Consider the following 27,355-nt stretch of genomic DNA (forward strand, 5'->3'; position numbering starts at 1 on the left):
CTGGCCCAGCATGTGCAAAGCAGGACCACATATACCAGGCTTGCTGGTAGATGGTCTTACTCCTGGCCCTGGGGCAGTAGAGATGGGGGCTCAGAAGTTCACAGTCATTCTTGGCTACCCAGGGAATTTGGGGTTAGCTTGGCCTATATGAGATCTTGTCTCAAATAAAAATTTATATATATATATATATATATATATATATATATATATATATATATATGTGCGTGTGTATGTATATATATTCCTGTTCCATATCAGTGATGGTTACACTGAAGTCCTTAGTGATTCATGTAGTCACCATAAGCCAACCATTCTTGTTAGGGGTGTAGTTTCAAATCTTTACATTTAACATTCGGTCTTACCTTTTATATTTTTAATAAGGGATATTATGTATCTGTACATATGTTGGATAGTTTTTACTGTCCTCAGGCTTAAAGTAACATCTTCAGGTTTCTGTTTTTATTTAGTTAGCCATTGTAATCTAGTTTTTTTCCATTTTGTATTTAAAATGTCCTTCCTTACCCCTAAAATAAACTCATTTCCAGAGGCATATTACCATCCTTCCCTGACCATTTAGTTTCCATAAGTGTGTTTTCTCCTTGCATGGTGTGCTGAGGAAAAAATATTCCATTTATTACTATGAGAAAGATCTGATGACTTCCTAGATGGTAGGTTGTGTTTGCTCAGCTATGATCCTACTTTACATGCAAAGTAAGAGCACATGCCCAACTGCTGAGTGTGGTGATCCTTGTGCCCTGTCTGCGCAATAGTGTGCACATCCATGAGAACCTCAAGTGGTGGCACCCACGGCTTGCCAGCCACATGCCCATGCTCATGTCCTGGGACTGCAGGGATTTCATTTCACTCTGACTCTTACTATAAGGGAGAAGAAGAAGAAAAGCATTGCATATGGAACAGGAGGACGCTAACTTATTTTTCTTCGACACTTTTAGAAATCGACAGGTCCTGGCATGCTGCACTAATCTGTATTACGTAAATATCCTCACAAGCTCATGTGTTCAAACACTGTCTTTCCAGCTGGTGATTCTGTTTGTAGGTGCTATAGAACTTTTGCATTGAGAGGACCATCTAGGACCAGGAGTAATGGAGAACACAGATTTGAGGACTATTGAGCTGCCATAGTTCCATTTCTCCCTACTTCCTGGTCTTCTCAGAGGTGAACTAGCCAGACCTCAAAGTTCAGCCACCATGGATGGGGCCTCTTTGGCCAGCATTCTCTCCCTGACAAGTGGGATGCATCCTCTGAATATGTTAGCCAGAGGAAGCCTTCCTTTGGAAAGTTGCTTTTGTCAGATATTTGTTCATAACAGTGTGAAACTAGAGGTGGGGCAAGATGGCAGTGCAGGGAGGACTCTCATTCTGAGCAGCAGCACAGCAAGATCGGCACAGTGACCAGCAATCAGAACTCGCGGCCATAAAACACAAGTGATTATGTTTCCCAGGTGAGAAGATACCCCACGGTGGGGGATTCAATCAGCTTTAACTCACCCGGCTAAACCACAGAAGAGATCCCGGTTCCATCAGGCACTTGGTCGCCAGCCCAGAGCCACAGGCCAGCGTGATCTGATCACTGTCCCAGACTGAACTGTGGGCCCACAACATCACAGACTGAATTTTTCCAGTCGAGAGATAACCCCACGGTGCAGGAAACGATTGAGATTGACCTCAGGTCACCCAGACATCCCCTGGAAAAGACTCGGGTTCTGTGGTCACCCCAGGAGCCAGCCCGGAGCCAGAGCCAGGGACCCAGTCTCCTGCACAGAGCCCTGCATGCACGCCTGATTTGCCGCCTCAGATAGAACTGTAGGCCCCAGGGCACCAGAGACTGAGTTTCACTGTCGGGTACAAACCTACAGGGAGGGAAACGGCTGGTCTGATCTCAAAGCACTCAGCTGATACCACCACCCTGAAAAGGTCTTGGGAAAATTACCCAGTTTAGGCAGACGCTCAGGCTCCCAAAGGCCAGAAAGGTGGAGCCACAGACGGGCGTCTGTGCCTGTGGGTTCTACTCGCCACCCCAGACAGGATGGCGGTCCCCAAAGCGAAGACTAGGTGTCCCTGGCAGGAGGAAACCCCATAGTGGGGGGGATCATCAGGTCTAAACCCTCAGGATACCCAGCATCAAAAGACTCTGGATTCATGCAGACTCTAGGCTCTAGCTTTCTACTGCAGGCAGGAGCACTGTGCTCAGCCGCCATTATTGAGTACCCCTAGGGCACTGGGGCACACAGCTGCATCCTCAGACCTACAAAAGTGAGAGAGCCATTACAGCAGCCCTCAGATACTGTGCCAAGGATCAACCAGTTATCTCTAGCTAGACTGACAAAACTGTGGGAATCCCTGGTCCTTCAAGAGGGCTGCACCCACAGCGTCTGGACCAGAGCAGTGCCCACAGCCGCCATCCCAAACAGGGACACACAGCTTCTAGTCCAGCGTGAGGCACCCAGCCTTCAGACCAGAGTGGAGCCCTCAGTTACCAGCCTCCAGACCAGAGCGACGCCCCCAGGTACCAACTCAACCTAGGTGCACATTCTCCAGGTCCAGAGCGGAGCACTCAGCCTCTGGCCCAGAGACTCGCTGGGCGCTCCTCTCACTTTCCCGGACAGAACTGTGCGCCCCAGGATAACAGACTGAGTTTCCCTGTTGGGAGAAAACCCCACAGCTAGGGAATCAGCAGGTTCTTCAAGAGGACTGTACATGGAAAACTGTAACAACAGCAGCTCACTAAATTTATAAAGAGAAACCCAGCAGTGGGGCAGCTGTCTTGAGAACTTCTATGGGTAAGAGGAGAGCCCCCCCCGAATAACAAAGACCACAGCTACTACTCAGGTCTATACACCTGAGGTGAGCATTGGCAATTCCTGAGAAACACTGGCCATACAGTGACCATAACCAAAAAGCGGAGGAGACCTCCTTCAGGAAAAATCATCTTCAGGCCAAGGGGATTCTCCTTACCTCAGGACTCCAGGAAGCACAGAAACTAACAGCCAACACCCAAAACAGCCCAGTGGGTAGAGGTCAGCGTAAAGGCTCAACCAACAAAAGACAGAGCAATATGGCATCTCCAGAACCGAGCCATTCAGGGGCGAACAGCCCTGGACAACGCAGCATAATAGAAAATCAAGAAGATGATTTTCTATTATGCTGATGAAGAGGATAATAGAGGAAACAAATAAAATACATAAAGAATTAGAGGAAGATAAAACCAAACAGATCGTGGCTATCAGTAAAGAAATGGAGGAAGTTAAAAACAAGCAGATTATGGCCATCCGTGAAGAAATACGGGAAGATGCAGCCAAACAGCTTGCGGCCTTCAGAGAAGAAATAATTAAATCACTGAAAGAAATAAAAGAAACAGAGTTGAAGGAACTAAAAGAAAAACAGGAAAATACAATCAGACAGGTGAAGGAAGTAAACAAAACAACTCAAGACCTGAAGATAGAACTGGAAAAATCAAAGAAAACACAAATGGAGGAAATAATGGAGAGGAAGAATCTAGGGAAGAAAGCAGGAACTACAAAGCTAAGCATAACCAACAGACTACAAGAGATAGAAGAAAGAATCTCAGGTGTAGAAGATACAATGGAAGAAATCGATGTATCTGTCAAAGAAAATGTTAAATCCAAAAAATTCCTGACACAGACTGTCCAAGAAATTCAAGACAATATGAAAAGACAAAACCTAAGAATAATAGGTATAGAGGAAAAAGAAGACTCCCTTCTCCAAGGCCCAGAAAATATTTTCAACAAAATCATTGAAGAAAATTTCCCCAAGTTAAAGGAGAGGCCAATAAGAATACATGAGGCCTACAGAACACACAACAAATTTGACCAGAAAAGAAAATCCTTCCGCCACATAATAATCAAAATAGTAAGTATGCAGAACAAAGAAAAAATACTAAAAGCTGCAAGGGAAAAAGGCCAAGTAACATATAATGGCAAACCCATTAGAATCACACCTGACATTTCAACAGAGACTATGAAAGCTAGAAGGGCCTGGACGGATATCATGCAGACCCTAAGAGAACACAGATGTCAGCCCAGGCTACTATACCCTGCAAAACTCTCAGTCCTCATAGACGGAGAAAACAAGATATTCAATGACAAAAACAAATTTCAGCAATACCTACACACAAATCCGCCATTACAGAAGACACTGGAAGGGAAAATACAACCCAAGAAAATTAGCTTCTGTCAAGAAAACACAGGAAATAATTAACCTTACTACAATAAAACAAAAAGCAACCAAACACACAACCTTATGAACACAACCAACATCAAAATCAAAGGATCTAACAGCCAGTGGTCATTAATCTCTCTCAACATCAATGGACTCAACTCTCCAGTAAAAAGACACAGATTAACAGAATGGATACGTAAACAAAACCAAGCAATCTGTTGCATACAAGAAACACACCTAAGGCACAAAGATAGACATTACCTGAGGGTAAAAGGTTGGAAGACAACTTTCCAAGCAAATGGACCCAAGAAACAAGCAGGAGTAGCCATTCTAATATCTGATAAAATAGACTTTCAACCAAAATTAATAAAAAGAGATGGGGAAGGACACTTCATACTCATCAAGGGAAAATTCCACCAGGAAGACATCACAATCCTGAACATCTATGCCCCAAATACAAGAGCACCCACATTTGTAAAAGAAACATTGATAAAATTTAAACCACATATAGATCCCCACACATTAATAATGGGAGACTTCAACACCCCACTCTCAACAAAGGACAACAAAACAGAAATTAAACAAAGGAACAATATCTCTGACAGAGGTCATGAATCAAATGGACCTCACAGACATTTACAGAACTTTACACCCAAACACAAGAGAATTTATCTTCTTCTCAGCACCTCATGGAACCTTCTCCAAAATAGACCATATATTTGGTCACAAAGCAAGCCTCAACAGATACAAGAAGATTGAAATAATCCCTTGTATCTTATCTGATCACCATGGAATAAAGCTGGACTTCAACAACAACAGAAATAGCAAAAAGCCTCATGGAAACTGAACAACTTGTTAATAAATGACAGCTGGGTCAGGGAAGAAATAAAGAAAGAAAATAAAGTCTTCCTAGAACTCAATGAAAATAAAGACACAACATACCCAAACTTGTGGGACACAATGAAAGCAGTGCTAAGAGGAAAGTTCATAGCACTAAGTACCTTCAAGAAGAAATTCGAGACAGCTCATTCAAGCAACTTAATGGCCCACTTAAAAACCCCAGAAAAAGAATAAGCAGACACACCAAAAAGGAGTAGATGGCTGGAAATAAGCAAACTCAGGGCTGAAATCAATCAATTAGAAACAAATAAAACAATTCAAAGACTCAATGAAACCAAAAGCTGGTTCTTTGAGAAAATCAACAATATCGACAAACCCTTAGCCAAGCTAACTATAAGGCAGAGAGACACCACCCAAATCAACAAAATCAGAAATGAAAAGGGGGACATAACTACAGACACTGAGGAAATCCAAACAATCATTAGGACTTACTTCAAAAGTCTATATGCCACAAAATTTGAAAATCTAAATGAAATGGACAATTTTCTTGATCGATTTGACTTACCAAAGCTGAATCAGGACCAGGTAAATCAATTAAATAGTCCTATATCCCCCAAAGAAAAAGAAGCAGTCATCAAAAGTCTCCCATCCAAAAAAAGCCCAGGACCAATGGCTTCAGCGCAGAATTCTATCAGACCTTCAAAGAAGAGCTAACTCTAATTCTCTTCAAACTATTCCACAAAATAGAAGCAGAAGGAACATTACCAAACTCATTCTATGAAGCCACAGTCACCTTGGTACCTAAACCTTACAAAGACTCAACAAAGAAAGAGAATTTCAGGCCAATCTCCCTTATGAACATTGATGCAAAAATTCTTGCAAACCGAATCCAAGAACACATCAAAGATATTATCCACTATGACCAAGTAGGCTTCATCCCAGGTATGCAGGGGTGGTTCAATATACAGAAATCCATCAATGTGATCCACCATATTAACAAACTGAAAGAAAAAGAACATCTCCCTAGATGCTGAAAAAGCATTTGACAAAATCCAACATCCATTCATGTTTAAAGTATTGGAGAGATCAGGGATACAAGGCAGATATCTAAACATAGTAAAGGTGATATACAGCAAGCCTATAGCCAACATCAAACTGAACGGAGAGAACCTTAAAGCAATCCCACTGAAATTAGGGACAAGACAAGCTGCCCACTCTCTCCATATCTCTTCAACATAGTGCTGGAAGACCTTGCTAGAGCAATAAGACAGTTGAAGGAGATCAAGGGGATACAGATTGGAAAGAAGGAAGTCAAATTATCACTATTTGCAGATGATATGATAGTATACATGAGTGACCCCAAAAACTCTACCAGGGAACTCCTACAGCTGATAAACACCTTTAGCAAAGTGGCTGGATACAAAATTAACTCAAAAAAATCAGTAGCACTCCTGTATACAAAAGACAAAAGGGCTGAGAAAGAAATTAGAGAAACAACACCCTTTCAAAAGCCACAAATGACATAAAGTACCTTGGTGTAACCCTAACCAAGCAAGTCAAAGACTTGTTTGAAAAAAATTTCAAGTCTCTGAAGAAAGAATTAGAAGAAGAGATGAGAAGATAGAAAGATCTCCCATGCTCATGGCTTGGCAGGATTAACATAGTAAAAATGGCCATCTTACCAAAAGCAATCTACAGATTCAATGCAATTCCCATCAAATTGCCAACACAATTCTTTACAGACCTGGAAAGAAAAATTCTCAACTTCGTATGGAATAACAAGAAACCTAGAATTGCTAAAACAATCCTCTACAATAAGAGATCTTCTGGATGTATCTCCATCCCTGATCTCAAACTGTACTATAGAGTAACAGTTATAAAAACTGCATGGTACTGGCATAGAAACAGAATGGTGGATCAATGGAATCGAACAGAAGACCCAGAAATAAACCCACACACTTATAGATACCTGATTTTTTACAAAGATGCCAAAACCATACAATGGAAAAAAGATAGCATCTTCAACAAATGGTGCTGGTCCAACTGGATGTCTACATGTAGAAAAATGAAAATAGATCCATACTTATCACCCTGCACAAAACTGAAGTCCAAGTGGATCAAATACCTCAACATAAAACCAGACACATTAAATTGGCTAGAAAAAAAAGTGGGGAATACCCTAGAACTCATTGGTACAGGAGAAAACTTCCTGAACAGAACACCAACAGCACAGGCTCTAAGAGCAACAATCAATAAATGGGACTTCATGAAACTGAAAAGCTTCTGTAAAGCAAAGGACACAGTCATCAAAACAAAGCAACTGCCTACAGATTAAGAAAGAATCTTCACCAATCCTTTATCTTGACAGAGGACTCATATCCAGTATATATAAAGAACTAAAGAAGCTGAAAAGCAGCAAACCAAGTAATCCATTTGAAAAATGGAGAACAGAGCTAAACAGAGAATTCTCTGTAGAGGAATATTGAATGGCACAGAAGTACTTAAAGAAATGCTCAACCTCATTAGCCATTAGGGAAATGCAAATCAAAACAACCCTGAGATTTCACCTTACACCCATCAGAATGGCCAAGATAAAAAATTCAAGTGACAACACATGGTGGAGAGGTTGTGGGGAAAGGGGAACCCTCCTCCACTGCTGGTGGGAATGTAAACTTGTACAACCACTCTGGAAATCATTCTGGTGCTTTCTCAGACAATTAGGAATAGCACTTCCTCAAGATCCAGCCATACCACTCCTAGGTATATATCCAAAAGAGGCTCAAGTACACATAAAGGACATTTGCTCAACCATGTTTGTAGCAGCTTTATTTGTAATAACCAGAAGCTGGAAACAGCCCAGATGCCCCTCAACTGAAGAATGGATGCAGAAACTGTGGTACATCTATACAATGGAGGATTACTCAGCAATGAAAAATAAGGAAATCATGAAATTTGCAGGTAAATGGTGGGACCTGGAAAGGATCATCCTGAGTGAGTTGTCCCAGAAGCAAAAAGACACACACGGTACATACTCACTCATATAAACATACAACATAGAATAAACCCACTAAAATCTGTACATCTAAACAAACTAAGCAAAAGAGAGGACCCTAACTAAAATGTTCAATCCCCATCCTGAAAGGCAAAGAGGATGGACAGCAGAAGAAAAAGAAAACAGGAAACAACCTAGAAACCTGCTACAGAGGTCCTCTGAAAGCCAGCAGAAGAAAACAGGAAACAACCTAGGAACCTGCTGCAGAGGGCCTCTGAAAGCCTCTGCTGTGCATACTGTCAAAGCAGATGCTGAGCCTGATGGCCAACTGTTGGGCAGAGTGAATGGAATTTTATGTAAGAAGTGGGAAACAGTAAGAGCTGGAAAGGACAGGAGCTCCACGAGGAGAGCAACAGAACAAGAAAATTTGAACACAGGGAACTTCCCAGAGACTCATACTCCAACCAAGGACTATTCATGGAGATAACCTAGAACCCTGACAATGCAGCTACTTCTGATGAGAACTGATAGACTAAGATCAGAAAGAAGGAGAGGAGAACCTACCCTATCAGTGGACTTGTGGAGGGGCATGCATGCAGAAAGGGGGGGAGGGTGGGACCAGGAGGGGAGGAGGGAGGGGCTTATGGGGGGATACAAAATGAATGAAGCGTAATTAATGAAAGTTAAATAAAAATTAAAAAACAATGTGAAACTAAATAGTATACCATGTACCTTCAACAGCCTCCACCTTTATGGACACAGAAAAGTTTCCATTAAAATTAATGTCACAAATTGTGCTCCATAGATAATTAAAACTTGTCATTGTCTTTGCTCTTAGAACCTATTTTATTTCATCCTGCCATGCCACCTTTTAAGGTAACGCCCTCAAAATCCAAACCACATCAAGCTTTACCAAGACTAGAACTGCTCTAGCCAGGACTTCCATGCACATAAATTTCACTGCATTGAATGTAGTCTTGTTTGCTTTCAAAGATGTAGATGCACTCAACACACCAAACAGACCTCATCTTACTTGGCACTCTTATGGATGTAAGTAACATGAGCCCCATGCATGCTCGTTTTCAATCAGAGACCTATTAACTCATGCAGCTGACAACAGAAGGGCCACTGCAATGACTTCCAACTGTATGAACAATCTCAGGGGCTCTCGGCTTCCTCATTTCAATCTTTTTTACTTTTCAGGTCTCTAAGTGGCCATCTCATTCATCATTCTCTGCAGCAGGCTGAGCTTGGTGAGCTATCTTCATAGAGCGAAGCTCAGCAGGGAACTGTATTTAAGATACAAATAGTGCAGTAGAGAGTGTCTTCTCCACTAGGTTCAGAAGGAGTTCTGGAGAACTTCACACCTAGGTGGGTTGTATGCTCAATCCCAAACACTCTCTGACCATGGCTTTCGTGGTTAGGTCCTAAGCTTATGTTCCCAGAATAAAGAGTGATTCACCTGCTTTTAACCTTCCCAGGCTGAGGGTGCAGAAGAGGAAGAGAGAAGGGTAATGATGGTCCCTTAAGGATATTTAGGGAAGGCAAAAGTAATTTTGGGGCCATACTTTGTAGATGATTACTCAACAGATATTAAGTTGTCAGTCTTCTTGTCTGATCCATTGGCTTCTTTATGGCATTTTGGAGCATATGTCTTTTCCTATTTCTATGTTGCATTTATCTTCACTTGAGCTAAAATTTTCACAAAACACTTTGAAGAACTGCTCTTTTAAATTTTATCTCAGTCTTCCTCCACATAAATCCCTGGGAAATCTGTAGCTCTTTTTCCTTGTGTACTCCCTTAACCTACCTTTGCATAGAATTCTCACCTCACTGGAACTTATTCTGAGTGCACTACCTCCTGAAAGTACATGTATCATTCATGTATGTTGAAATTTGTCCCCTGAAGGATGTGCTCAAGTTGTCATAGCGCATATGTGCATTAAGTATTTATGATGGCATTTGCAAAAGGGTCCTTGTCAAAGTACACTAAAATGGGGTGAAACTGAGGGAAGGTAGCCCTATTATGATGACTGATGGTCTTATAAAAAGCAAAACTTTGAACAGAGATGCCTTCTCAGAAAGAAGAGTACCATGTGAGGATGCAGAGGCTTAGAAAAACAATGATGAAAGTCACATGGAAAAGGATTGAGACACTGGAACCACAGTTGTCCATACCATAGAATGACAAAAATTAGCATCCAACAGAAGCTAGGAGAGGTGTTGAACCCATCCTTCCCAGGAGTCCTCAGAAGAAACATGGGTTGTTACCTTATTTAGTGTTTCTAATTTAGAGACCTCTGAAACAATACATTTCTGTCTTTCTAAACTCCCCATGTTCTAGAACTCCATTATGGCAGTCTCAGAAGACAATCTCAGCTCATCTCTGCATTAGCATTGTTGTTGCCAGACACAGACAAATGGTCGTAGGATGGCCAACTGGGAGGTTGGAGAAGAAGATCGGTTTGTCTAACACTCTATGGTGACTCAGTGGCTAATCTTGGCCATGTGGACAGCACAGTTGCTAAAGTCCTTTCATTACCTACTTGAGGGACTTTGTTTGATCCCCAGAACTCACATGAAGAAAATGCTATGTATGCTGGTGCACACAGAGAGTCCCAGTGCAAGGAAGCAGAGAAAGACAGGGCTTCCTGGCCAGCCGGCATTTTCTACTCTGTGAGCTCCAGGGCCACGAAAGACCTTGTCTCAAAAACCAAGCTAGGCACTGTCTGAAGAACAAAAGCAGAGACTGTTCTCTGCTTCACACAAGCATTCACACATGAGAAACAGCATAGGCATGCACATATTCACACAGGCACCCCTAAACAAAACCAGCAAGAGTTAAGTCATGGCTGACCCCAGTATTCCCTTCTCCCCAGTACTGTGTATTTTCAAACACAAAGATCCATCAGTTCATTTTCTTAAGGCTAAAGACATTTGGACCAAGGTACAACATCTTCCAGTTGTGCACTGAAGCAGTCAGGGACCCATAACCACCGAGAATGGACCTGGAACCGCCACAGATCAGCAGTGGTGCTGGCACCGGGCTTAGCAGCTCTAGTGGAAAGGGAAGGTCCATGGGTAGAGATGGGCAGCAGATCACTGCTGAGTGTGCACTCCCCAGCAACGCTTTCTTTCAGAGGCCTGGTCTTGGGTTCTGAAGACTGGGTAAGGCAATGGGAATCAGGACTTGCAGGTGGGGGAGTCCAGCAGCCTTTCGGGACACGGTGGAGTCGCCGTTAGTACCCTTGTTTTTTTATATAGCTCAGACTGAAGCCAGGTAAATTCGGTGCAAACTGGAAGATGGCCTCCTTTTGCAGTGCTAAGTAACCACAGTCAGGAATAATGGGCAGCTTTTGTGATTGTTATTCAGGGCAGGGAGTTTGCTATCATAAAATAATTTCCTAAAGCTGAGAGAAATCAGTCCTGCAGGTCTTGCTGAAACCTGGCAGGACCACCTGCCTCTAATTCCTCTTGGGAAAAGTAGGGAGTGGAGTTCTCCCTCTGGGGAATTGATTCTGTGCCTACAGGCAGACCAAGTATGTGGTGGTGATGGGAGCAATCTTGTTATTTTTCCCAGCTGGGGAGGATGAAGTCTGGGTGTCCCTTCTTCTCTATTTCTGTCCCGTGATCCTGTAGGGACTGGGCCAGAGTCAGCGACTGGTACAAAGTAAATATGATTTAGAGCCCGCAGAGCCTGCCCACATGGTTGGTTCATGTTCTAAGTGTTGAAAAGGCCCGGGACAACAATGGGGAGGGCAGATCTGCCTCTGAATCCCCTACTCAAGAAATTCACCCAACTCACTAGCACAAGTCCAAAATGTAGAGAAATTCCTGGCTACTTTGTACTCTCATATACACATACACAGAGACATCTTTATACAGATATATACCGTTTAGTAGTTACACATGTGGGTATATATTTTACAGAAAGAAAATAGAAGATTTCAGAGGAATCAAACAAACAAGAAGGGAACAGACATGGGGAGGTAGAGCCCTTCACCCAACACACTCATCGCCAGCCTTTTTCTTATTCTATTCTGTTCTTTTTATTATAATTAAAAAAAATAGAAAGCAATGGGGGAACTAGATGGCAAGAAATGTTTTATTATCTGATGGAATAAATTGGTACAGAAATTATCTTTATGTGGCTGTTGTTCTCCATCACACACCTCTCAATCAGGCGTCTTCTAAGGCTCGTGGCTGACAGCTGCTCAGAGTGCATTAGAAATCAGTCAGCGCTCGCAGGCCCTGCACCTTCCATCACGCCAGTGACAGGCAGACAAGGGGTGCAGCGCTTGGCAGGTTGGCACTTGTCAAGTGAGGCTGGGGCACCTTCAGAGGAATTTGAATAGGATCAGGAGTATCTCCGAGATGCTCCCCCGGTGTTGTAATTAGAGAAATACAAAAGGAAATCGGCCCCAAGAAAATGATGATGGATAAGCGCCACACATAGATTTGATTCAGTTAAAAAACTTCCTCTTGATACATAGATTTACCTGACACCCTTGTTCCCGGAAGACAGTTCTAGAAAGGCAACCTTCTGAAGAGGAATTTGATGGAGACCTTCATAGTAGCGTCATAATCGCCACCTGCCTCCATGTAGGATTTTAAAGATTCCTACCCTGCTCCGATGCAGCTTGTTCCCTGGCCACAGTGCAGAAGACCCTCCAAAGTCCCTACAGGAAAAAATACTGTTAAACGAAGAAGTGACAACTGTTTTTAAAAAAATCCTTTATGTTCCAAAAAATTAATATAGACAGTAAATTGAGGTCAGAAATCACTGATGTGTCTAAAATCCAATTTTAAAATGGAAACATTTCCCTTTTTCATTGTTGCTTGCTGGGTTGGCTCTTGTCCTACATTTATATAAATCCTATTAAATCATTTGGTTTTATTTCACATAATATCCATGTTAGCAGACAGTTTTTTCTTTTCTATACTTGTGTGTCTGTGTTGAGACTGACAGTAGGCTATGTCTACTTCTTACCCAAAGTGTTGAAGGTTTGTATGATGACTTCACCCTATCAATATTTCTTATTTTCTGTGATATACTAGGCTTGAAAGTAATCATGATGCTATAAAATGTATCCCAACACACACACAATTGGAATTAAAGATTTACTCTAAAGGAGGATATGCCTGATACAGTCACGTGCTTATCATACAAGCATGGCGACCTGAATTCGATTCCAAGGAACCCTGTACAGTAAGTCAGATGTGGTGCTGTGCGTTTGTAGTACCGCGCTGGGCTGCCAGACACAGGCTGAGTCCTGGGACTTGCTGGCCAGCCAGCCTCATGTTGGAGAGTCCTAGGTCAGTGAGATACCCTGTCTTAAAAAACAAGGTTCAAGGTTGTTCTCTGGCCTGTACACATGTATGTGTGCGCACACACACACAACCATACACACACACACACTCACACACACACACACTCCACCTCAGTCTTACCAGGTTCGTTGGCTCAGTACCCTTGTCCACTACATGACACTGCCAGAGACAAACAGCAAATGCACTACTTAGCATACGGTAAGCGTCATACCATCTGTGCATTCTGATGGCTGTGTCTAGCGGCCTAGCCCCGTGAGTTAGTTAGCATAAAGACAATGTTTTCATGAACAACTCTACAGAAGCTCACATGGATACTGTTAGTCCATGACATAGCAGAAATAGTCTTCAGACTTTGATATACCCATGAGTGTCTTTAAAATTTTCTGTCTTCACCTAACAAATGTTGACTACTCTTCTGCCATCTTGCTCTCTCCAACCTGCTATTCAGTTTTTTCTGTTAGACTATAGTATAATGCTACACTTAACTCTATATCTTGGGCTCAGAGCTCATAGAAAAAAATAAGTAAACAAACAAGCAAACAAAAATAGCCAAACCCTGAGAATATTAGCTCCCTCAAAGGTGCATGGTGGATTCTTGGCCCTGAAGTAATGACTGTAACCGTTTCCTACACAGAGCCTGAAATCCTGCGCTTTCGTCTGTCTAACCTCGGCCTACAGGCCTGACCCACGGTGCCTTTGAGCATTACCTTATGAAGGGGCCAAAGCAACAGGTAGAGGCAGGAGCCAAGTCTGTGGGGTTAGAACTCGGGTCAAATTCTTACCCACCTACCTCCCGTGACACACTCTCTGACAAGTGATATACTGCAGTCTGGCCTTTGACTTCGGATATCTAAAATGGGAAGAGAACCTCACAGTAAATCTAGAGGATTTGAGTTGAGAACAATGTAATTGAACCATCTGTTGCTGTTGCAGTTAATTGCTGTGCACGCCCTTCCTCTTGAGTCATCAGCAAGAGTTAGCATGTGTTTGTTGCCATCCCCTAATGCAGGACACCAGCACTGCATGGCATTTTTAATATTTATTTATTTATTTGTATGTGAGTGCTCTATCTGCATGTATGCCTGCATGGCAGAAGAAGGTGTCGCTGGGAATTGAACTCAGAGACCTCTGCAAGGGCAAACAGTGCTCTTAACCACTGAGCCAACTCTCCAGCCCCTCACATGATCGTTAGTATTTACTGAATAACACTGTTTGGCTAACATAGAATGCGCTAGTTGTGAGAAGCTGGATGACCCTGCCACAGTGAAGTTGGTTGTTGTATATCTTCTGGAATAGAACACCTGGGAAGCCCCTGCTCCTTACTGCAGGCATGGCTGCCAGTACGTGTATCTAAGTTAAGTAGAACGAGAAGCCAAGGTGCTTATTTTATGCTGAGCTTGTGGTGTACTTTGATCCTACTTAAAGTCTGGACAAGGGCAGCATGGGAAGAAAAAGAGCCTAAAAGAATTTATTGGCTGAGGAGATGCACTCTATAGATTTATGGCAAGATGGATGCAACATGATTTATGCTCCTTGCTGGCTCAAGCTCCAGAAACCGGACATCCAAATCTCTCCATAGAGACTGCTGTTTCCTGTGCTGTGTTCCAAGATGGCTGTCAAAGTGTAAATCATGCTATTTCTTGTTCAAAGATAAGAGCTAAACAAGTACAAACAAATGCCAGTAAATAAGCATGGCGCAGGTGTTGCATGTAAGAGAAGAGGTCATTTGAGTCCTGTGGTGGCAAGAGCTTGGAAGTCCATGATTTATGCTGTGAGCTGAGTCCCCTGTATGTGCCTTGTAACTCTCTCGAAGGTTCCCAAGGAAGAAAGCCAAGCTTCTTGTAGGCTGTCTTTTAATGATGTGGAGTTTGAAATATAACAGAACAGTGATATACATTGTTATTATTTTAATTGGCCCTACACTTAACAGTTTTAGTATCATGGAAATATTAACCATTGGCTAAATGATGTCTAAGTAGTTTATTAGTCACTTTCTGCCTTGCTGTGACCAAACACCTCACGAATGTCAAGGAGAAGACAGGTTTATTTGGTGTTGCAGCTCGAGAGATAAAGTCTAAAATGGTGGGGAAGGAATGGTGACAGCTGTCCAAGGGGACATGCAGACTGCATGTGTAGTCAGGAAGCAGGCAGTGACCAGGGAGTAAGGACATGCCATCAAACATCAAGGACCTCCTGGACTTCCCCCAGCATGTCTCCACTTCCTAGAGGTTTTACCATCTACTAAGCAGCACTACCAGCTTGGGACTAAGAGTTCAAACACATGAGCCTTTGGGAGGGAAGGCATTAAGTTAAGGACTTCGGTTAAAGATGGAGCTCAGTGAGTAGAACACTTTCTCAGCATTGAGGGAGCCCTGAATTCAGTCTCCAGTACCGCAGGAGCGAGGCCCAGTGATACATGCCTAGAACCCTAGCACTAGGAAGTAGAGATAAGAGGATGAAAATTTCAACATCATCCTCCCCTCTGGAGTGAGTCAGAGGTCAGGGTGGGTGTAAGACAAATAGGAAGATGTATTAAGAGAGTATCCATGTTCTCTTATGGCAACAGCTCAAGAAAGCTGAATACTAGACAACCTTTTACAGGAAGCCCACACTCCTTTTTCCTGTACTCATCACATTTTACAATTTTATAGTTGATCTTTTCTTCCTGCCTTTCACCTGTTAAAGTATAGTTCGTGATTCTGTAGCATTTTAAGACTTATGTCTATGTACTTATTATGTACTCTGACTTTGTGAATTTGAGAACCAATGTCTAGTTAGGGTAGAGAATGAGGTCCTAGAAACACTGCCTATATAGACATGCTGATATGAAAATATTTTTAAAAAGTTTTATTTATTTATTATTTATTACAATTTATTCAATTTGAATCAAGGCTATAGCCTCTTCCTTCATCTCCTCCCAGTCCCACCCTTTTCCGCCTATGCCCCTGCCTTAGTCCACTGATAGAGGAGGTCCTTCTCCCCTTCTATCTAACCCTAGCTTATCAGGTCTCATCAGGACTGGCTGCATTGTCTTCCTCTGTGGCCTGGCAAGGTTGCTCCCCACTCAGGGGGGAGGTGACCAAAGAGCCAGCCACTGAGTTCATGTCAGATACAGTCCCTGTTCCCCTTGTTAGGGAACCTACTTGAAGACTGAGCTGCCTAATGGGCTACTAATGGGCTACAATCTGAGCAGGGGGTTTAGGTCGTCTCTTAAAGAAGCTGTACTGGAAACTCTCAAAGCAGGAAGCCACAAATGGTTGGCACTAGGCATACACAAAGATTTACTATAAAGCAGCAAAGATGCAGAAAGCATCAGCAGAAAGGAAATGTGAAAGTATTTGTCAGTGGCTCCTGCAGTCTTCATTGATGCTCCTGGATTATTGAGACCATTGGATACACCTCCTTCATTGTTTTATCTACTTCCATCTGGCTTGTTCAAGTTCTCTCAGAAGACACTTTTGCACTCTCATTCTTTTCCACATTTTCTCTTTTTTTCCATTTTATATTCTTTCATCTCATAAAGTATGTCAAGATAACACGTTTTAGAGCTGCAAGTGTTTGCCTGGAAATTTCGTCTGCTGCCCAGCACCTGCCTCTTTGCTTTTGCTGGATCAGGGTTAAATACTAAAAATCTTGCTTTCTTTCTCCTTTCAGGCTTTAGAGTGAGGCGACGCCATGTGCTCATGGAGTCTACAGGGCCCATGGGGCAGTGCCCTCATCTGACAGAGGCTGTGCCGTGCGAGGATCCAATGTGTCATAGATGGCTTGCTTCAGAAGGGATTTGCATCCCCGATCATGGGAAGTGTGGCCCGGGACATCGCATTCTGAAGGCTGTCTGTCAAAATGAACGAGGTGGGAGGCAGCTACACACTGATAGTTGAGTTATCCAAACCAGGAGCAGTGCTACTCTGCAAAGGGCTTGTTTTGGTGAAGGGAGAGAAGCTCCATCTTTCCCATGTTCGGGCATTTATGGTGAATTGGGTGACAAATTGCTGTCGGGTTGGCTGTGATCCCGTCATGTGAGAACCATAAACTATCACTAAATGCACTGTTTTGTTATGCTTAAGTACGCCACTCTGAACCCACAGAATTCTTTGGAGATTTCTTTTTAATTTATCAAGACAAATAGGAAACAAAACTGTTCCAGCTTATGAATGCTGGACAAGTTTTATATTCTTTTGTTAAGATCATTTATGACATGCCTTTATTAAGTGTTAACAAAATGATACCTGTTAAAGATGCCAGGGTTAAAAAGAAAAGAGGAGGAACAAAAAAAGATTAAGTGAAACCTTTTCATTTATATAATGTTAGACCAGAATCAGTTCTGATATAATGCTAACATTTTCAACAAGCTATTTTAAATATAAGCTGTCAGGATTTGTGCAGTTATGAACAATGGTGTCTGTCCCTGATCACCAAGCTTTTGGTACAATGCTTGTTGGAAATGAAGTGTGGTTTAAAAATGTGTAAGTCATAGGGTAGTGAGAAAGTGACATTTAAAAATCTTCATCCTGGAGATTAGAAAGAACTCCGTCTCTCAGAGGATGCAGCACGAATCTCCTAATCAGCTCTGCTGTGCAAGGCCCCGCTCACGATGCTCTGTGTGTGGGATGAAATGTTTTGACTTATGGGGTGAAGTAATCCACAGAATGGGAGGAAATTACAAAGCAGATTCAGCATGGATATTAACACCCTCACAGGCTAACATCTGGAAGCTCTTCCTTCCTCTAATTTCTTCCTCCCTCTTCTTTCTCCTGCCTTTCTCCTTCACTTCTTTCTCCTCTTTTTCTTTCTCTAAAATTGCTAACATAAGTGGGCAAATGTACGTTTTCTTATTAAATGATTTATTGTTTGCCTGCAGAAACCAGATGGTTGCTTAATTAAATAGAAGGCAACAGCAGATTGCAATCGCTGCGATAAATAGTTGGAGCTAATAGTCACTGCTTCCAATACAACCACGTCATGTTCACACGGGGGCAAGCATGCCTTATTAGTGCGAGAGACCAAGCTCACTTCCATGATGTTTTCCTTGTATTATAACTTGTAATAAGGAAACTCAATTCCCTGGTTCTTCGTAGACTCATTCTGGACTCCTGGTGATTTCTTGGGGAGTCTGGGTTCTGAGAGTCTTCGCTCTATTACTTGATCTTTGATGTTGACTCATGACCTGAAGCTATGAGTCCCTGGCAGTTTTCACGGGTGATAGAAATGTCCTTTATTCTAACAACATGACTCTGGGTTGGCTTGTATGTGTAACTCTTCCCCAGAAAAATCAAATCATTACGAGAAGTTTGGGACTTTTATTCCTAATCCTCAGCCATAAGGTAGTGGAGACAGGTTGGGCATGGGCTCATTATTAATCATCCCAGTTGGCAAAAACTCCCATAAAACCCCTGGAGTATGGAATTCAGAGAGCAGAACTTCCTTCCATGTGTCTATGTGGAAATGTGGGCAGAACTCAGAACGATGTGCCCAGAGAGAGCCTGGATGCCCTGAACCCAACGGAATGGCTTCTTTCCCTGTGTATCTCCTCTGTGCCTGCACAGATGTAAAGGTGTCTGGTCTTGCCAGCTCTTCTCTCCCATCTAGCTATTTATCTGTATATCTTATCATATTCTTTTTAGTAAAGCTGTAAATGCACGTGATATGTTTTCTAGAGTCCTTTAAGCTATCTGGGAAAATTTCAGAGTCTGAGAAAAAGTTTGTGAGAAGCCTGATTTAAAGAGTGGTTGGCAATCTGGGCTATGGTTATTCAAGTATAAGAGGTTAGACCCGATGCCATTTCCAAGAAAATAGTTCGTGGAAGTGGACTTGAATTGTAGGACAGCCTGCCGGTGAAGAGTTTCTCCACAGCTAGTAAGGTGTGGAGAGAGGCCTCTGATCTGAAAAACGTTCTGTGTTGACTGTGATGTCTGAAGTCCAACGTGGCCAGTTCGGTCCTGGCCTTCCCTCCACCCTGCCTGGAATTTTAACCCCACCCTCTACCTGTGAGATAGTCAAATTATTTAATTTATGGAAGAATAGTTTTCTGTAAGTCTCCGGAGGAGGGAATCTAAACCACCTTTGAGTGTTAAGATTTTGAGGGGTAAAGTAGGTAGATGAATATGATTAGGGACATCCCTGGCACCTTACTTTTCAAAGCAAGCTTCAAATGCATATCTTCTGTTCTGTTTGGTCTATGGAAATGGGCACACAATGGTATTGTACAGTGGAGACAGTGCTGAAGATTAGAATGAACATATCAATTACCTGCCTTCCATCCTTCATCTGAGAACGTAGAAGACCCATTGCGGTGGGTTCCATAGCAGCTGCTCATTGTACTTTGGTCATCTCAAAGCAGGTACTGGAAAGTTGTCATGACAACCTAGGTCCACAGCATTAGAGGTCCCCCCATAGGACATACTATGCCCTCTTCAGGGTTGTAGGGTTTCCCCTGTACCATGACACAGCAGTTTCAGGGCTCTGTTACTTATTTCTGTGAAAGGACTTAAATTTACCTTTTGACTGACACAGTCTCCTTCGCTGGAAAGAGTTGGAATTTATGATTGCTCTCCTGAGCTCATCGAAGCCTAGATTTTTAAATACCTGGATGAGCTTCCTTGTTTGCGAAGCTGCAGGCACCATGATGGTGATAGGCACATGCTGACCTCATGATACCGGAAACCAGCTCCTGCTCATGAGAACTTGCTGACATGGTCGGGGTGTATCTTCAATGGCTCTACCTGGCCGTGTCGTGTCCCTCTGGAACTGGCTATGAGGGTTTGTCAGAGAAACTTCCTGTCAGATTACCCACTGTTACAGGACCCTCACATAACTGCTACATTGACAAAGCTGCTGCTGCTCAGTTAAGTGGTTGAGAAAGGAATGTTTGAAATCAGGTTTCTGGTGAGTTTCTTGGCTTGTGAAGGTTGATAGTTATTACCCTGAGTTTATCAATTGCTTTGCAGACTTTTTGTTTGAGAGTTCATTTCAAGCTAAACGAATGCAGCCAGAAGAAATGTCTTATACTTGATATGAGAAACTTCGAAACTCATATTAGATCTAATCAGACTTGAAGCCTACTAGAATTCCCAACGGAAGCTTGCTTTGTCTTCCTTAGGTCTGTCTATAAGTCTCTGTGAGGACTCTGAATGGAAATATACGGGAAAATAACCCCACAAATATCCTTGTTCCACTCAAACTTAGAAGCTGAGGGATTCTCCCCCTCCTGTTTGTGTGTGTGCTGTGCATGTGTGCTTGTATGTGTGTTCTCATGCTCGTGAATACAGGTGTGTGTATGCATGTGCAGACCGAAGGTTGGTGTTGCAAGCTTTCCTGAGTTGCATTTTACCTTATTCACTGATGCTGGGTCTCTCGGTTAAAGCAGCTGTAATTGCTTCAGCCTGTCTGCCTACCTTCTGTGCTCTGGAAGTATAGGCCAGCTACCACAACTTCCAGGCATTTGCTTGGGTTCAGGGGATCCAAACTGTAGTCTTCACACACCACAGAGCAAAGACTTTAAACCTGGGTTATCTCTCCTGCACAGTAGGAAAACTATATACTAACACACACACACACACACACACACACACACACACACACACACACACACGCACATGCACACACACACACACACATTATTCTTTAGGGTTACCTTTATATTTTTATTCATTTTAGTTTAAACTTTTGAAACAAGGTCTTGTTTGGTAGCCTAGTCTGGCTTCAAATTTTGTGACCTCCTGCCCCAACTTCCAGTATTAGGATTACAGACTGGAGGAAGCCACTGTGCCCACTTCTCTTCCGGACTGTTATAGGTGCCCTGCCCGTTCCTCTTCTCTTCTCAAGAAGCATGTTCACAACCTTACCTGGGAAACCTCAAGGTTACAGTCTGCCACATTGCAGCTGAGAAGTAACTGGATGAAGCAAAGTTTGATGTCCCTGACCCGGGTTAGGGTTAGTCAGCTTAGGGACATGATCCACAGGGCATGCTTAGGTGAAGTGTAGGGCGTGTAAGCATAAGGTTCTTAATTAGATTCCCCAGATACCACATTAAAAAAGCTGCATTCGGCAATTTATGCCTGTAACCCCAGGAGGGGGGAGGCGAAACCGGCTGGGATTTGCTGGTAGCCAAACTGAGTTCAGAGATCACGGTCCAGTACATTTTCTCTGCCGGATGAATAATAAAAGATGGAAAAAATCTCAAACACAGTAAACACCAACTTTATTACAACTGAAGAGGCAAGAAAGCACATACAGACAGACAGAAACCAATACACATACATACAAGCATATGCACACTCGGACACACACAGAAACACACACAGACACATAAACATACACAGACATAAACACACACATCATACACACATATAGACACACACAGACAAATTCACAGATACACATAGGAATACACACAGACACATGTGCATAGACACTCATAAACATACAAACACACAGAGAAATATGTACATAGACACACACACACCAGGTGGTAAGGTAAAGGTGAGAGAGACAGGAAAAGTGAAAGAGTCCCTGTAGACCAGAAAGGGGACTAACACCCCCTCTTAGAGGGGCAAGTGAGTTAAGTGTTTTAGTGCTGTAAGACTGCTTCCCTGGCTTTGAGTTGGTCAGTTTAAACAAAGTGCGTCATGGGGGGGAGTTAATGAGTGAATAGCGTCAGGTAATGTGAACATGTTTGACCAGCTTGCTGGGTTGGGCAGAAGAGGGCCCTGCTGACAGGAACAAAAGCTCAACAGCTCTTTGTCAGGAGGATGAGGGAGTAGCCAAAAATTTGCCATCTTCCTAACCTAACTGCCCTCTACCCATCTGCTTGTCAGATCTGTCTAGCTCCTAGTCCCTCACAAGCAACAAACTCCACATTCACTGAGAAATGCTTTCTTGAAAAAAAAAAATGGTTAGAGAGCAATAGAGGTAGACTCCCAATATAGATGTCTTCCTCCACACACAAGAACACTATCTATGAACCAGCTAGAATCCAGTCTAGTAGTTACCCGTGGCTTTCCCCAGCTGCGGGAACTGATTTCCAGGGCTTTGAGTTGTAGAGTTTTGATTATTTTCTGCCTGCCATCTTAGCATTACTGTGGGTCCATGGTGTAGAGTGCACAGCTGGCTCTTGATTCATTGGGAAGAACATTTCTGCACTTCACAGGGGCCATTTCAGAAGTTGCGAAAATGCTGACCCAAACCCTTCAGAGTTATAGTTACTGCAGCTAAGCTCTGGTTCCCAAACTTAAAGTAGGTTCAGTCACGTTTCACTGGTGACTACTGAAGATGTCAGTATGTGACATCCTCAGACAGGCTGAAAGAATCTCCACACTGTTAGGGAAATGTTTCTGTAGATCCAAGTCACCACGTCCTCCATGTCTCAAAGATGCAAAGCGGTCAGTTATTCTACAGGTGGGACAAATGTGGCTCTGCCCAGTATCTCTTCTGACTCAGGGCAGTCAGTACCTTCTCTGTTCCACACTTTAGCAAATACTCTTTCTTGAAAGAAAGACTAACTATTTGTATGTTCCAGCAAACATATTTATTCACAGATCTGCACACACATATTCTGTGTGCAGAAGGCTGGTCGCTCACTTTCTGTAAGTACAGAATGTGTGTCACATTATCTCTAAATTAATATAAGATTTTATTTTACTCTGTGACCTAAGTGAGCAGGTTGTGTTTCAGTGACAGGTTCCTAAGAAAATGATGACCAGGATGTGAGAAAATAAGAAAGTTTGTGATCAGGAAGTCTTGCACACAGTGATGGCTCATGTAAGCAAGTTTAAAAAACAAAAACCAAAACAAAACCCAGAATCTTATACAGATAGTTTTTAGAGAAGAAACAGGACGGAACTCCTGAGACAGCTAACCAAGCAATGAAGCAATGTCTCACAAAGGGGACACAGACTACCTCAAGGGCGTCAGACAGCAGCCTTGGGGCTCATAACTCCAGTCTCTTCAGGGCAAAAGACAAGATTCTAGGAAACAAAACAACAGCTTCTTCAGGGACCCTGGCTAGAGCCACTGACGAATCTTGCCAAGTTGGCCCCTGGTCAAGGACACAGAACTAGGTTCTTTGGTCCTTTCAGGAGTGCCTCTGAGGAAGCCTTGAGCCTTGGATCAGCCTGGCTCACCATTAATTCAAATTACCTGTGGGGTGTTGGGGTGGGGGTGGGGGTGGGGTTTCCACATGAGTGCAATTCTCCCACAGCCCAGAAGATGGCAGTGGATCCCCTGCGCTAGAGCTAGAAGTGGTTTTGAGCCGCCTGCCCAAGCACACTCTCTAACCCCTGGACCATCCCGGTCCATCGAGTGCCTCAAGAACAGTCTTGTAGGCGGTCTTCCTTTTCACTAACAACCCAGGAAGATATTCGTTACTCTTACCTCAAGTGCACGCATTGACACCAAGGTGGGACCTCACAGGGGTGGCTTTGTTAAGTGAAACATGTCAGAATATTCTTTCTTTGAGTTGAGTTAAGATAGTTTAAGATTTTTAAATCTATCCTTGGACTTAGAAGCTTTGTTTGTTTGTTTTCTATTTCTGTCTCAAGGAGTGGTGTCTGCTTGCCTATGAGGCTGATGTCAAACCCAGAGACAGTTCCGTTATTTGTGTGCTTCATGGGGATTCTAAGTAGAACCTCTTGTTTGTCAAGTCTTTCATCCCCAAGCCCCTTGATTATCCTGTGTCTTGTGTTTCTCAGATGAAGCTTTAGTTCCCCCTCTGTACACCTTTTATACATCTTAGAGGACTTTCTAAATTTCATTTCAGAATGAGATTTATTTTATTGGACATCAGGAGGAAAGAGAGGGTACTAATTCGTTAGACATTTCTTTACCACATGAGTGTCTTCCTGTGGTGAAGATACATATTAAAGAGATGTATTCAAATTAGGACCACTGCTGAGATTTAGAAGATGTGAAACAAATTTCAAATATGAATTTTCTAAAACATTTGGGCATGGAAGCTTGGCTTGAAATAAGTCTGCAGTTTATTAAGATGTTTCTTTTAGAATGGATAATGATAATTGGATTTGCTTTTTAAAGAAAGACTCCTGTTTCTTCTTTAAATAGGAAAGCAAACAAATCTACCTTTTACATCAGGATGTGATTCTTAAATTATGTTGCACCATTTAAAAAAATCAAAAAGAGGGTAAAAAATGGTTGTGTAATTTATAGATTTTACACGGTATTCCAGAAAAATGATATTTTGGATTAGTGAGAGTTACCAGATACTAGCATAAGCTGTGGTTTCCCATCCAGGTAGACCCTTCACCCTCGCTAGCCACTCACCATTCTTGAATGTGCAAATGTAACACTCTCACTGATACACATTCACCTCTATGCAGAGAGCTGCATGTGCCTCTCATGGCCACACGCCTTAACTGTTTACATGCACTTAGCCCTCCTCCCTGTCCGCTCTCAGCTCCCTGCTCTTGCTCATTGGCAAAGAATCTTTGCTGGAGTCTTACATGTTGCGTCTGAAACATAACTGTGCTTTAGTGGGTCTATTCCTTCGGAAGACAGAAGATTCAAACGAATTGTATCACAATGACCGCTGCATTCTTTAAATAAAGACATCAGAGGGCACATGACTCTGAAGACTTCTCACTTCCTCTGACCAACAGGCTTTGTACCACATTGTACCACAATGACTACTGCATTCTTCCAATGAAGAAATCAGAGCCCATTTAATACTTTCTCTATTTTATTTTTTCAATTATTTATTAATAATCTAAGAACTTTCATGCACCTGCTTTGGTCCTCTCTTTCAAAACAACAACAACAAAACAATATCACATCCCATTTATTTTCCAGTTATGACATCCGGGTAATTCATGGCCTGTCTTGAGTCTTGTTTTCCACCAAATCTCATGTAACTGTTGGAGGACAGGTTATTCATAGTTTCATTTTATACTGGGTTCAAGAGTATATTGGCTGGTCCTGCGTAATAGTGAGAGAAACAGATCCCTTTTTTTCGTAATAAAATTTAATTAACAAAAATAGATGGTTAGAAGAAGAGCACAGAAGTTTAGGTGAAGCTGAAGTAGGAAAATCTATTGTCCATATACACTTCTCAAAAGACTTTCCAGGAGAGCCCATAGTTTCTCCAGTGGAGAAACGTTTTCCCTTAAATATCTTGCATTCCAAGGAACTTTTAATCAGGTTCGAAGTATAATATTGCCTAGCAAGGGAACAATGACCTTAGGGGATGGTTTGTTTAGCAAAGGATTGTGATTGACTACTCTGTTAGTAGTAAGCAGAGTAAGAGAGGTAAGGGCTGACAAAGGCCGGAGACCAGAAACATCCAGGAGAGTAAGGGGCCTTGGAGACACATTTCTACCCATTGTGTGTCCGATCTATTAAGAGAGCCATGGTGAACTCCAGGATGAATAGAACAAAGCCACACTCCTCAGAGAGCTTCAAGGTTAATTGAAGACCCATGGTATCTATCTGTCTAATTCTGCATGTATGTGTATATGTAGATAAACCTATTTGTTCTGCAAATAGAACATAAAGCAATGGAATGGCAAATAGTGACAGGTGAGACAGACAGTAATCCTGAGCTGTTTAGATGAGAAATCTGGTCAGAGAGAGTGAGAAGTCTTCAGGGTCATGTAGCCCCTGCTTTGAAACTTGGCAACTATCTAGGGGTTTAACTGGTAGAGGCAAGCAATTACCTCTTCATAACCTCCAGAAGGCAACCTGAACAAAATGAGGAAGAGCCCACAAACGCTCAGTTTACAAAAAGTAATGAGTTTTTGTGTGTTTGTGTGTGTGTGTGTGTGTGTGTGTGTGTGTTTTCTAAGTCTGGATTTTCTGTAGAGAGGAGCTGTGGTCACAGATCCTATAATGGAATGGATGGTTGAATTCATGGTGGGTATGGTTTTCACTCCACTCCTCCCCCTTGTCAACTTGAAATGTATGTGGCAAAGGCTCTACTCGACAGTTACTCACTGTATGGGAAAACAGCTTCTGGGATGTTAAAGAATCATTCTACTCTATCTCTTTTCTTCTAGATCAATAGTTAACAAGTTAGTGTAAATCAAGTCACCCTGAAGCTCATGAAGACACACATTTTGATTGCCACTATAGAATATACGATTCAGTGGAGGGAGCCGAGGAATTTCAGTTTCTAATACATTCTTGGGTAATGAAGACAGTGCTGATCCCGGGACCACCAACTGAGAGACAGGGTTCTGAGCCAGATGGGGCTGATGGGCTGCCTGGTCATGTCAGAATGTAACAGCAGTGGGTCAGGGCCGTGCAAAGCATGGCGTACAATGAGAACCAACAGTAGTATTGATTGATTGTAATCTGTTGTCTCTTGCTTCTTGCTGGGGAAGTTATTTGTGAAATCCACGAAATATGTTACTCTCTCTGAAGCTGGGAGTGAGTAAATATTCCTTCACTTCTTTTATTGTTACCTAGATGGATTGCTAAATGATCAAACGGTGGAAAGCAGGAGTGTCCCCTGCTAAAACAGAAGTCATGTAATGTGTGAGATGAGTTATTTCAGTTTAGAGGACAGTTCTCATTTTCAGCAAGATATCTTCCTCAGACCACCAACTGGCAGCTATTTGGTAGCAGAGTGCTTACAGAAGAAGTGTGGTGATGACAAATACATTGTATTAAATTTTGAAATGAACCTGGTATTGCAGTAGAAAGTGCCAATAAGCTCAGACTGTGCCATTCATGCTGCAGGAATCAGACTGCAAAGGAGATTAAATTTGAGAGTTCCTATAGCCAGGTTCCTCATTCCCATCTATTTAGATGTTCTGCAGCAAAATTAAAGATGAAACTCTAATACTCTTTGTCAATGAAAAAACCCAAAAGAGAAAATAGAAGCTCGTTCTAATCACAGTTTCACTGGCTGAGCTGGACAGGAAGGTGGGGAATGGATGTAAACTGGTGAATCAATTTAAATGCTAAAGAGAGAAGAGCTGCAATGCAGGTTTAAATACAGTCACTAGGTGCCTTCTGCTGATAAACAGGCATTGTGCTCTG

The 27,355-nt window shown here is 42.5% G+C and overlaps 1 protein-coding gene across 1 annotated transcript in view; it reads left to right on the top strand.

Annotated features, from left to right (window-relative positions):
• Thsd7b (thrombospondin type 1 domain containing 7B) overlaps positions 1 to 27,355 on the top strand; it is a 565,744-nt gene that overhangs the window by 94,076 nt on the left and 444,313 nt on the right. The window contains exon 6 of the mRNA XM_055603283.1: positions 17,018 to 17,215. Coding sequence (XP_055459258.1) covers positions 17,018 to 17,215 — 198 coding nt within the window. The remainder of the gene's footprint in view (positions 1 to 17,017; positions 17,216 to 27,355) is intronic.

Source organism: Psammomys obesus, unplaced genomic scaffold (genome assembly GCF_907164565.1).
Source record: "Psammomys obesus unplaced genomic scaffold, mPsaObe1.curated_primary_1811, whole genome shotgun sequence".
Classification (NCBI taxonomy): domain Eukaryota; kingdom Metazoa; phylum Chordata; class Mammalia; order Rodentia; family Muridae; genus Psammomys; species Psammomys obesus.